The sequence below is a fragment of the Lingula anatina genome, chromosome 10 (assembly GCF_051362555.1).
Source record: "Lingula anatina isolate TDL-2025a chromosome 10, LinAna3.0, whole genome shotgun sequence".
Classification (NCBI taxonomy): Eukaryota; Metazoa; Brachiopoda; class Lingulata; order Lingulida; family Lingulidae; genus Lingula; species Lingula anatina.
In genome coordinates, this window is record NC_141776.1 from 16,361,239 (window position 1) to 16,373,209 (window position 11,971).

Genomic DNA, 11,971 nt, shown 5'->3' on the forward strand with positions numbered 1-11,971 from the left:
TCAAGATTTTTGTTAGCGGCAGGATAATGATAATACATATAAAAGCGAAGACAAAATTATAAAAAAAATATTATACCAATATACAATATGGTTCAACCCATGTAATTGCTGCATTTCTTGGTAATCATTCATTAACAAAAGTTTCATAACGTAGCTTTAGGGTATTTTCACTTTATTGAGAAACAAAAAGGACATATAGCAGCAGTAACTTTTACTTAATTAAGCGAAGTGGAATTCACGCTTTTTGTAAGTCTGCATTGTGAAAGAGAGGCGATATTCTGTGGATATTACAAGTGAATTTGAAACTAGCATATTTCCTTGTCTTTTTTAATGTCACAAGCATGGTAAGACAGATTACACCAAACTACACGTGTTAAATAACGAACAGGGTTGATTTCAGGGAGCATTTACACAAAAACCTTCAACCTTTTGACTGTGATTCTAAATAAATCCATATCATTTAAGAAGAACGAAATATTTTCGAAACAAGAAAAAAGTAAAAGTAAAAAGCACAATGTTTGCGGCTCAGAAGTACATGTAGAATCGAATATTGGTTTCTTCAAATACCACCGCAAAAAAAAAAAAAAAAAAAAAAAAAAAAATTCACAATCAAGTTATGACAAAAGACTTGTTGTAAATGACATTGACCAAGATACGAATAATTTGTTTACGGTTGCTTCTTTCAAAATTACTTTTTGTTTTTAAATTCCACGTGTTCAATCGCCTTCTGTCTGCATGCTAAGTTTTAAAGGAATATTGAATTTGATATGTTGGTTTATTTATGTAATTACAGTGAAAAAATAAACTAAAGAAGACATTAGAGTGAATAACTTCCCAACACGTACAAACATAGCAGCAGTTCACTGTACATGTGCAGGTTGACATATAAAAGTTACATGAATAGGCGGATTTTATGTACACTGTACATTTACATTATGTTAAAACATATACATTTTGCTCTATGTGAACATACTTGTACTTAATCATTTGAAGAATATATATAGTTCAGCATGTCCCTTCCGTGTTTTAGCCATGTACTAGGCCTAAATGTCGCTAGGTCTCCCCCCTCCACAGCGTGGCCATGGGGCACATAGATACATGTATCCAAAAACTGATATCTTGTAGCACAGTTTACGTGCTGCAGAATTCAAAACGTGTTCTATCGGTGCGCTTCTCAGCGACAAACACGAAGTACATAGCAGAAGGTATTGGTACATGTATGTCATATGGCACCAGGGTTTAGTTTGAATTCGCAATTAACCTGTGGCTCCTTTGTATTATTATAACCCTAGAGTCGCTGCATGCTTCTTTGCTTTAAGTCTTAAGTCAGCAATACTCGAGTTTTTTGTCAGCGATACCGAGTAATCCACCGGACTTAGTGGCCCAAGACTTAGGCTTCCGTAAGAATGCGGGGATGCCGCGGCCGCCATGAGCAAGTAGGGATTCTGGGTAAAGTGGGTGGGGTCAAACTGGCCCAAATGTGGCATGGCGTGAAGACGGTCCAAGGTGAGCCTCATAGAGGGCATGTTGATATATGGGGCCAGTCGGCAACTGTCGCCACCTATCGTCACCCCCGGCTGGATGAAAATGCCTGTAATGGAGAAAACGATTTTATTATACTGATAGCCTTATATGTTCCCGGTTGTGCATCTCAGTGAATCGTATTTATAACATGAAAACTCTCATGATTAAAAACAAACAGATTCGTGACTTAAAACATGGTTCACACGGAACACTTATAGAAAGAGGACAAAGCTTAATATTAGACGTACAGTGACACTACTTCCACCGTTACACGCGGTTTTAGTTGACAACAACGTGTTCGCAAAGTAAGATAGCCATTGCATAAATTATCGTTAAGAGATATTTGGGGTCTTTTAAATATCAATTAATTTAGGGGTACAGCTGATTAATATAAGTAATGCCAGAAATGATTTTCTCAATTAATTCAGTAAAATATTATAACATCACCAATGATGCTACCCAGTATTCGTAAAATGGAATGTCATTTCTTCCCAAAGGAAGCTTTACACTGATTTAATTCCAACGTGCTTCGATTTTTTCCAAAATATGTGTTAAGTCTACCGGTGTCTCTACGCGACAGCAGACGACAATTAGATTCCCACGTCTGCGCTTTTATGTAAGTGGAACGCTCAGCGTAAGAAAGAGGATGTCACTTTTTCGTCTCATAACTTTCATCTAACTCCTTACATCCTATGTACTTAAGATTAACTAATGGATGAATTACGCTGATTGAATTATACATCCCTAATTCAATGTGCATCAATTTGCCCAAAGTGGAATCCTGACAGCTTTTCAATCATTTGTAGCGGATTATTGGTATTATATCGAGAGTGATGCAGTTTACATAGGATGGAAATGACATGCCAGTAAATGGAGATGCTACCGAACAGTTTACTGAATAAACTTCATTTGCTTGAGAAGTATTACAGTCTACAGTACTACGCCGCCTGCAGAGAGACAAATCACCGACTACCCAACACATGTATTTCTCCTATTTATACATGAGTACTAAACCTGCACACAAATAGTAAGCTTAATCTTAGGCAACAAGGTTTTATGATGATTATTATTTCTTTCAATATGAATAAAAAATCAACCAAAAATATCGTGAAATCTCAAATCACCTTTTTGCACCTGGCTTTCTTGTTTTCTGCACTTCGCTCTCCTGTTTTGAAACCATACCTACAGAAAGAACAAGAAAAATGAATACTATAAGGTTATAGGAACAGATGGGTATAAGTCACATGTCATATAACGCAGAACAAGTGAAGAAGCAGCAAAATTAAGTCAACCACATCATATGAACAGCAAATTGAATGGCCTACAGCTATACGTGTTACACGTTTGAGCAGGCTAAACATTTAGTTAGCTAAACATTTAGTTAGCTATACATTTACTTAGTGCCGCCTTTACCTTTGAAAACCCTGAAATGTACTGGGAACGTTAAATCACAATCTCGCTCACCAAAATTCATTAGGTTGTTCATATATTTTACATTTAAAAGGTGTCTATTCTGATTTAAAAAAAAAACGCTGTACGTTAAATATGGGTTCATTTATAGGGGTCAAACAACTGCTTGCTTTCCTTTTGTAAACGTTGATTTTGGATAAGCACATATAGAGATACTGTAATAAACTGTACAATTAGCATTGATAAAACAGTAGTGAATTTATCAGTACTTTGAGAGCATGAGCATTCACGAATGCAAGACGAGGAAACTCCATTGCCAAAGTTTATCCAATATTTCTGATGAAAACAGTTCGCTCTAATGTAAACAAGCAAAAAAAATTATTACGACACAATATGTGTTTATCATCACGCAATAAAATTAACCCCCACCCCCCACCCCCCCACCCCAAAAAAAGAAAACTAATCATAAGAAATTCACTTTTAACCGAAGTTTATATTGATACCATTTTCTTAAATAATGATCTCTATAGCTCATCTTAGGACAGCGTACCGTACAGTGTATGTAGGTTTGGGGAGGGTGTACCAGTATGAGTGTAGAACGACCGACGGTTAAAGATGCATACAAAGTCATTTTTTGTCACAAAAGCCGACCAAATGCCAGCATATAGTTTCAAGTAGTATAACTAAGAGAATTACCAAAAGGCATTGTTTAATTTTACCCGAAAATGATGTTTGAACAGATTTTTCTGCTAGCATTCTATGCTGCATGTCAATGGGGCAGAAAAGTAGGTCACGGAAGTAGGTTAAATTTCCGACCAAAAATTTTAAGAAAGGAGCAGTGTAAAGCTCTTTTATGTCTGATCGAGTGATCTATTCAGTTTATCCCTTGGCATGTTGAATTTATTTGAGTCGTATAAGAAACTAGTAGAAGTGGTTTACATGTGTTACTGGGAATCCACGGTCCACCGATGCTCGGTTCGTATGTACCTTTAAGAAGTTGCGCCGGGCATTTTTGAAAGTGTTTTTCTATCTGCATTTTCCTTAAAAGCACTTCAATTGATGGTGGTACATTAAATCCGATTGAGAAAAGAAAAGAATATATGACTCACTTACAAAACGCATTAAAAGATATTTACTTTACAGATATGAGTATTAAGACTATCAAAGTACATTAACAGGGTTCTCATTTTTTACAGCACATCATTCTAAATCACGTCATCAGGCAATGCCTTTATTTTCCATGAGGAAGACGGAAAAGGTACAGAGACATTTTCAACAGATACATGTACCAGTATCTCACGTACCCCAATGCCATCTCTAAAAGATATAGAGAAGTATGCTTGGGCCGTTAAAATCGCACTTTACTTTAACTGCAATTTATAGCCCATGTCTTCATGTCTTAAAGGACGTGACGCGGTCAACACATATATATTAAGCGTCAATAGCGAAGGAAAATGTCAAAATAATCTTACCATTTTCCCAAACCAAATATCAGAAACAATCTTACAACTTCCATTCTCATACACACGGCCATCCACTCACGGTGTATCTTCCGTAACCTGATTAAGATTAATAGATGTATTGATAATGCTTAGTAATCCACTTAACTGCCCCGATGCATTCCTCAGTTATTAAATTAATTTTACGCAGTAGCGGTGGGGATTATCCACCCTTTTCAATGTGTGACCCGTAATTGCATTAGAGAGCAGGTTTTTTCTCGAGGTGGCAGGTCTATTTCGACTGATATGTTATGATTGCAACTGTTTCCAAGTCTTTTAATGATTCGAGCGATTTACTTTTTTCAAGTAAAAAAACTGGCTATAGATTTACATATAATAAGAACGTTTTATTCCATGGGTCATATCTGAATTGGACGAAAGTTACACGAAAACCATTATACATGTACATGTATATTTTCCTGTTTAACATCGGTCGTTCTTTTAACTGAATCAAATATTTCATTTGACATGTTTGCTGAGCATATTTAATTTTAGACTAATACAGTAATTGGAACTATTTTAATGTGTGCTAAACAAAAATGCCTAAAAGCATTTCTAAACTCGGCCCAAAATTACGATTTTGACGTAAATCAGCAACTGATCATGGCACAGTAGCCACGTCATTCTTACTATTCCAAAATAACCACCCTAAGTCCCTTTATTTTTCCAAAGGAGGTGAAAATATGTGTAAGTCACACGGACACTCCCCAATTGCCAAAACTGCCCCATAAATATATTTTCCAAACATCCACCCCACCCCACCCCACCCCCGCCCTTGGTATACCAGATGGGTCAGTTATAAAAAGGTAAAGATGATATCTATCACTTATTTCACTACAAGGCATCTACTTTCGTAATCATAACCATCATCAGTCTCGTCAGACCTGCAGGATAGATTTTGTATTCAAGTATTCAGCAAAGTGTTGAGCTTATTCCACTTTCGCACGTCTCTCGCCGCCGACCCCGGGCCTACAGGGTCCTGGTGTTGAAGATAATTAAATTTATTGTCCAATACGACATAAAAGCAACATTAGGCGTAATCAAATTATCAATCAATTTTGAGAATTGGGCCTACAAATAAAGAAGTTCCCCTCCAATTTGTCTTTCAAACCTTAATGTAATTGGTTAATATGTAGCCGTGGCCCCGCGGGAGCCGGTGAATGCGAAGTGTAAATAATGGAAAAAGAGAGCTCTTTCGCTTGTCCTTATAATCCAAGCCACTTCGGGAGTAACGAACTGAAAAGAAGTAGCTGTATTGATGAAACTGTCGTGACGTAGCATAGTTTGGAATCGCTTGTACCTCGCGTTTAAGCTTTGGCATATCCTTAACGTTTATGCAACACAAGTTGAAATCCTTGTGACTGCAAGTGCTTTGAACTTTGTATTATAAAATTAATTTTTGTTATGAATGTGTGAAATAGTACCCTGTGCTTCAATGAACTTTTCTCGACACATTTATTACGATGTTTAAATAATCTTCCTCTGCTGAACATTTTGTATTGATGAGCGGCAATATCGGTGCTAGAGCAAATTTATGAATATATCCCGCGTGACATAAGACCTTTCAAGGTAACTGATATTTTGAAAAAGTAAGTAAAGCCCACTTTATTCTGGTTAAGAAAAATAAGAAGGAATTAAAACATGCGTGTACTGCATTTAAATTGTTTACTTTTTCGGATTATTTATTAATTTAGCAGTAAACTAAATTTCAATTTAATATCTCATCGTGCCCAGATCTTCATTCAAGGCAACTTGTGCTTGCACGTGGTTGCTGTTACGCGTATTAAACAGACAGCAGAGAAACCGCTAAACTCCAGGTAAGCGAACACATTCTGGCACCAAAATATGAACTTATAGACTCAAGGAATTAGTTTCAAACAAAGTAGATGTAGCCATCCAACTTACCTAAAATCAAACACATTCATACGTTTACGGTATCTACACATACACATACACATACGAAGTGTGTTTCAGAATTTTACTACAAATGAAATGGCAAGAAAAAGACACTTTATTACCAGGAATATGGCACTTGCAAAGTACCATTAGATATGTCTCCAACAGAGTGAGAGTGCATTAGTACTACAGTGATTTTAATCAGCTTAATCAATTTGTTTCTGACTTTACTTTGGAATAATTAAAAAGTCATAAAGAAATACATAATCTACGGATACAAAAGGTACATGTACATTATCCAAGGGTACAGAGCACATGCCTGTATAGTTTACTTTTTCGGCCACTGTTTAATTCAGATATTTTCGAAAGGCTGTGCCTCTTTTAATCAATGTAATGGTCATTAATAACGAACTGTGATCACTACTTTCTATTCACTTTTTTGTTAGTTTCCGTCTACTTAATGTCGCCTAAAACAACTAAGAAGAAGTTGATAAATCACATTAATTAGCGCGATAATTTTGTTTACAGCGAGGTTTTCAGTTTTCTTTCGTCCCTATAAGCATATAACGGAAACTTTAAATAGAAAATGGCATAGAAATGGCATAATTGTTATGCATCTTCGTTTTGCAAATGTATCGCCAACAAATGCACGGATCATACAAGTATATGTAACTACGTGAGTTTTTTCGCGTTTTTTTCCTGCGATTCTTTTAATCCGTCCATGTGTCTCTTTCCTTACGCTCCCTTTTACGAGGTACACATCAGAGACGCTAGGCACAGGCTTAGCAGAAAACTTCGTCTGAAAAAAATTTGGATCGATGTACCATCTCCCCGTTGGCCATACTTCTATCCACTCCGACGTCCGCCGAGCCTTAAGATCATGAAATGCTAATTCAATTTATTAAAGCCGAGTCAATCTCCTAGTCAGCGTTCTATGCGCTTATTAACAATTCATCGAGTTATTAACACCAGTTCTGTGTCTGCTCACTCCGCCAAGGTACAGTTAAAGGTTTGATTTATTAATCGTATGAAAAAGACGATGCCGCTAATGCGTCCTGAAAGCATGCGCCATTTATGTAATTACACCACACTGGAGGAGCGGAGAGAAATTGACGTTTGATTATTAATGAAAATGAATTGTCGACTTTCTATTGACTGTTGAAAATTGGGGGTTTGATTTATGTCCAGCAATAGCTCCAAGATTTTAATACTTCATTGGTATGTGGCACTTTAAAACATATATGCGCCAAAATAGCGCGTAGGAAGAAATACGAGCTGAGAAATATTTTCGTGCAATGAAATTATTGGATTTCGGATAAATGGGTGCACGTGCGGAAATCGTTGTTTTGTTACCTTTTTTGTGTCAAAGTTATGAATTTCTCATAAAACGCAGGTGACGCTGTGCACAGAAATGATGTGAGAGCTATTTTAGCAATGATATACATTCCTCTGAAAGCGCGGTGTTTATCGTGATTCGTCTGTTCAGGATTATGTTTCACATCTTTTTACCTAAAAACGGAAAATAAATGAACAGATAAAGAATTTTAGAGAAAGCTTTTAAATGATTATTTAAAAAAAGCTTATGGGATTTATTTTAAAACCTCCTAAGCCAAAACAGATTCAGTGACGATTACTTTAACATACGGTCGAAAATCTTTTCTCTATTAATCCCATTTAACCTAATCTTTACCGCTTTCATTCGTAAACATTATATTAGCAGATATCCTTGTTGGTATCGCTAGGCTCCATTAATTACTATATTTCTATTGTGTATTTTTGTTGATAAATTAAATCCTTTATTTATTTATTCATTTATTCAAAAACTTTAGTTTAAGAGTGCCAGCGCATTAAAAAATAATGTAAATATTGTTCATGTTTATTTCCAATTTATAATCTGAAACTAAGGAACCTCACTGGGTGAACGTGACGGTTACGCCGCCCTTTTTTATCATTTCATATTCAATCATTTATCCCATTAGGCAAGACTGAGACAAAAAGAAGATAAACTTTTGTGCTTTTCTCATGAGGTCTTCAAATGTCATCCGCTGCAAAAGTGTTCTAAATACTGAAATGAATACATACATTCATTTTCAAAATTTGATATTTTATTCTAAATTAGCTCAGGTTATCTAAAGATGATTTTCTTTGATTTCATCAATGAGCTACACACTTGTACACAGGTTATTGCTTTTATCTTTATCTGCGATGCCGATGCACATTTTGACATTGGAAAAAACTATGTAACAATAAAAAAAAGATCAAAGAGTCCGAAAAATGTCTCTGCTGTTTTTCTACTCTAATCCATTGTGAAATGCACCAAATGTCACCACTATCCACATAGTGGCGCGTAATTGAATATCATTTCTCTTTTGTTTCGAATTCTCCCTCTTTGCGTGCTGGAAATACGAAATGTGTAGACTGAATTTCCGTTGTCGTAAATTTAGTTTCTCGTTTCTCACGATGCGTACATGTAAAATGTTAACTCAAAGGGGCATTAGGTAACACTACAGAGACAATATAATGTACATACACAATGGAGTGAGTTTAGGAAATACTGATATTATCTCATTAGAAACATTTGGAGAACCTGTACTTTCACAAACCATCCAGTTCTTTGTAAATTTGCATGAATACAATGAAAAATAAATGCATGACACAACAGTCTTGTTTAACAAATGAGCCTAAATAATTAACTCACTGACAGACAGACTATGTGTGAGATAATACACTGTCACCCGAGCGATATATGCCATAACACCTCGAGCGTCAGCGAGAGGTGTTCATGGCATATATCGCGAGAGGGTGACAGTGTATTATTTGACATACATACCGAGAAAAAATACAGTCATTTCATCTTGAAACACCCCTAAAACCGAATAAAGTGATCCTATATCACGCTCTAGAGATGTTATACGGAATAAACTCTTCCACGTGCGCTAGTCATCTCCCGCCAAATTCTTACGTAATGTCTGACCAATTTGGTCAATTTTTGCTAAATACTTTTCGTGGACGTTCAACTGGCCTGAAAAGTATTTAATCAACCGTCGACACTGACCATGTGCGTCTCAGCTGAGCCACACCTAGCTGGGACTGCTGCGGAAAAAAGGTCCCGAGGCAAAACCTCTACTTTTTAGTGACATTTCTGATAAAAACCGGAATATAGTCAAACTAATTCTTCACAAGTGCAAAGGAGAAAGAAATTTACTTTTTGGAGATATTTCTGACAACGAGGCAATTCGGAATATAGTCTAAATTGACGGATGTTTATTACAAGTTCACGGGAGTAATAATTCTAGTTTTTTATTGTTATTTCTGACGACGAGGCGGTTACGGAATATAGTCAAACCAAACGGATGTTTATTTCAAGTCCACGGGAGTAATAACTCTACGTTTTGGTGACATTTTTTACTACGAGGCGGTTTCGGAATATACATATGCTGGTTTTCAGAGTATTCATGTGCTACATGTTATTACAAGTTCAAAGGGGGAATACATTTGATTTTTACTGATATATCTGATAAAGAGGAAGAATGAACAGCTTAAAAACAAAAGGTAAATAACACAAATCTCGTTAAAAAGTAATATTTACAAATAATTTGAATACACGTGTGGCTTAAATGTAAACTAATTCCCGTTTTCAAACCATACCCATATGATATGAATTAGGGTAATAAAATGATCAATAATAATTGTTAAACGTGAAAAGTTAATGCTAATTTTTTAAGAGTGTGAGAGATTTTAAATTTGTCTACTGGTAGGTGTATAACCAGGGGTAATCCTAGAGAGGGGTAAGAAACGTCCATCGTTCTCGTCAGTGAGGCTAACCAAATTCAGGGTATGTACGCACAGACAGAAAACCATGTATTGTGGGAACGTTACTAATGAAGCCACTGGTAGTTCTAGTAGATATCAGTCTGTAGTCTTGAACAAGCACCTCGATGACGAGTGAACAGTTGTCAAAAACAAAAGACCCAGGTGTGGTAGATCGACTACTGTTCGCACGTGCCGCAAAGACCAAGCCTAACTGCCCCTCAAGGTCACAAACTAATATCCGGTGCTGACGGTTAGGCTCGTCATAATCATATAAGTAGCGCGTTTCCACCCCCTGGTACAACGTAAGCAACGTGCATATTCTCTTGATGCCAAGAAGATCACATGATCACTCTGTCTTTGGCTTTCAGCATTTAAGAGACCTCGACTGTTTTAACCAAGATGTAGTCGTGAAATTCTAGACTAAATTGAGGTTAAATCCGAGTTTTCCGAGAGACGCTACGCAGAAATGCCGAGTGAAGCGAGACATTTTTGTGTAGCGGCTCGAGGTTGCCCTTGATCTTCACTGAAGCTTGGCTAAGTGGACAGGCTTCAGTGATCATCATATCGCCACGGTCATATAGCATCCCTAGGTATGTATAAACTCTTATACCAGACGTTAACATACAAGTAGACACCCCTGTATATGCCCCTCCTCTTCTCTATTTTTAAACCCTTAGCTTATTACGACTTTTGACAACTTCCCGATTGTCATCAAATATAATGCAGTTTATATTTAACAGGATAATATCTTGAATTGTCAATTCTTAAAGCTTCCTTTTTTACCCTTTAGGATATCCTGCATGTGCCCAGGGGAAAGTGACATCCTTTCAATGTAATGAGAATTTGCTTGTGCTCAAAAGTTGCACTTTTACGCAAGGTAAAAGTGCAACAAACACTTGTAACTAACTCGGATTAGGTCCAGCTAATTCATGTCGTCTCTCAATGTCTGTTCATGGGGTATAAAAATATCTTTATTTGATATTCAAAAGAAAAGTGCAGTGGTCCCTTCATTTCAGTAAATTGTTTAAAGAAACAGGGAATTTTGCTGATTGTATTTTTATTTATAATTATTATTATTTCTGTATTTGTGTCCACCAAAATCTCGTGCGTATGCTGTCACGTGCAAACACGTACCTGCACGCGCGCCTCCGACAGCCCCAGTCTCTGACTCAACTCTTCTCTCATGAAGGCGTCCGGGTAGTGGGTCTCGTCAAACAGTCGCTCCAGCTCTTGTAGCTGCTCCAGGGTAAAGTTAGTGCGACTTCTCCTCTGCTTGATTTTTGGGAGGTCTTCCGAGTCGGAATGTGAAGGTTCGTGATTGGGAAACTCACAGATGTCTTCTTCCATTACTGAAAAAAAAGACCAATTGTATAATTATTCTGTGGTAATGAAGGTCTCATGAAAGTTTGAGAATGTTCGCATAAAAATGAAAAAAAAAGAAAAAAATTATCCTCGTAAAGACTTATTTGCCTTTAAATACAGCTCTTTAAATACACATGGCGACATTTGACATTTTGTGGAAAAAAAAAAAGAAAAATGAACTCTGAATCAGACTGATGACAGCGTTTTGATATTTGAGATGCAGTTTTAAATTTCAAGTTTATAACATCTGTTTTTATATTTTCAATTCAGAAGAATTGCTCCTTAGTAACGCGTTTAATTGAATACTACGAACGCCCTTTCGCAGACAGAGAGGGCTAGAATCGTCTTGAAAGATTAATTTGTATCATTGCTGATTGTTAATTATTTGGACTTCCCTACGTATATAACAATGCTCCTCTAATTTACTATTTTTTATTTTATTTATTTATTTTTTATTTTTATTATTT

General features: G+C 36.4%; 1 protein-coding gene across 1 annotated transcript; it reads right to left on the reverse strand.

The window, feature by feature from the left end:
* Positions 1-11,600, reverse strand: LOC106152904 (short stature homeobox protein 2-like). The gene is made up of 3 exons (XM_013526644.2): positions 11,277-11,600; positions 2,649-2,706; positions 1-1,591 (listed from the first exon to the last, which is right to left on the reverse strand). The coding sequence occupies exons 1-3, from the start codon at positions 11,487-11,489 to the stop codon at positions 1,281-1,283; spliced, it is 582 nt and encodes a 193-aa protein (XP_013382098.2). The 5' UTR covers positions 11,490-11,600; the 3' UTR covers positions 1-1,280.
* Positions 11,601-11,971: the final 371 nt, after the last annotated feature.

Excerpts from the sequence above, each read along its gene's own strand:
- LOC106152904 (XM_013526644.2), bottom strand. The coding sequence starts at position 11,489 with ATGGAAGAAGACATCTGTGAGTTTCCCAATCACGAACCTTCACATTCC. Across the intron at positions 2,707-11,276 it reads TGTCGGAGGCGCGCGTGCAG|GTATGGTTTCAAAACAGGAG; the intron begins GTACGTGTTTGC and ends TTCTTTCTGTAG. Across the intron at positions 1,592-2,648 it reads AGAAAGCCAGGTGCAAAAAG|GCATTTTCATCCAGCCGGGG; the intron begins GTGATTTGAGAT and ends TCTCCATTACAG.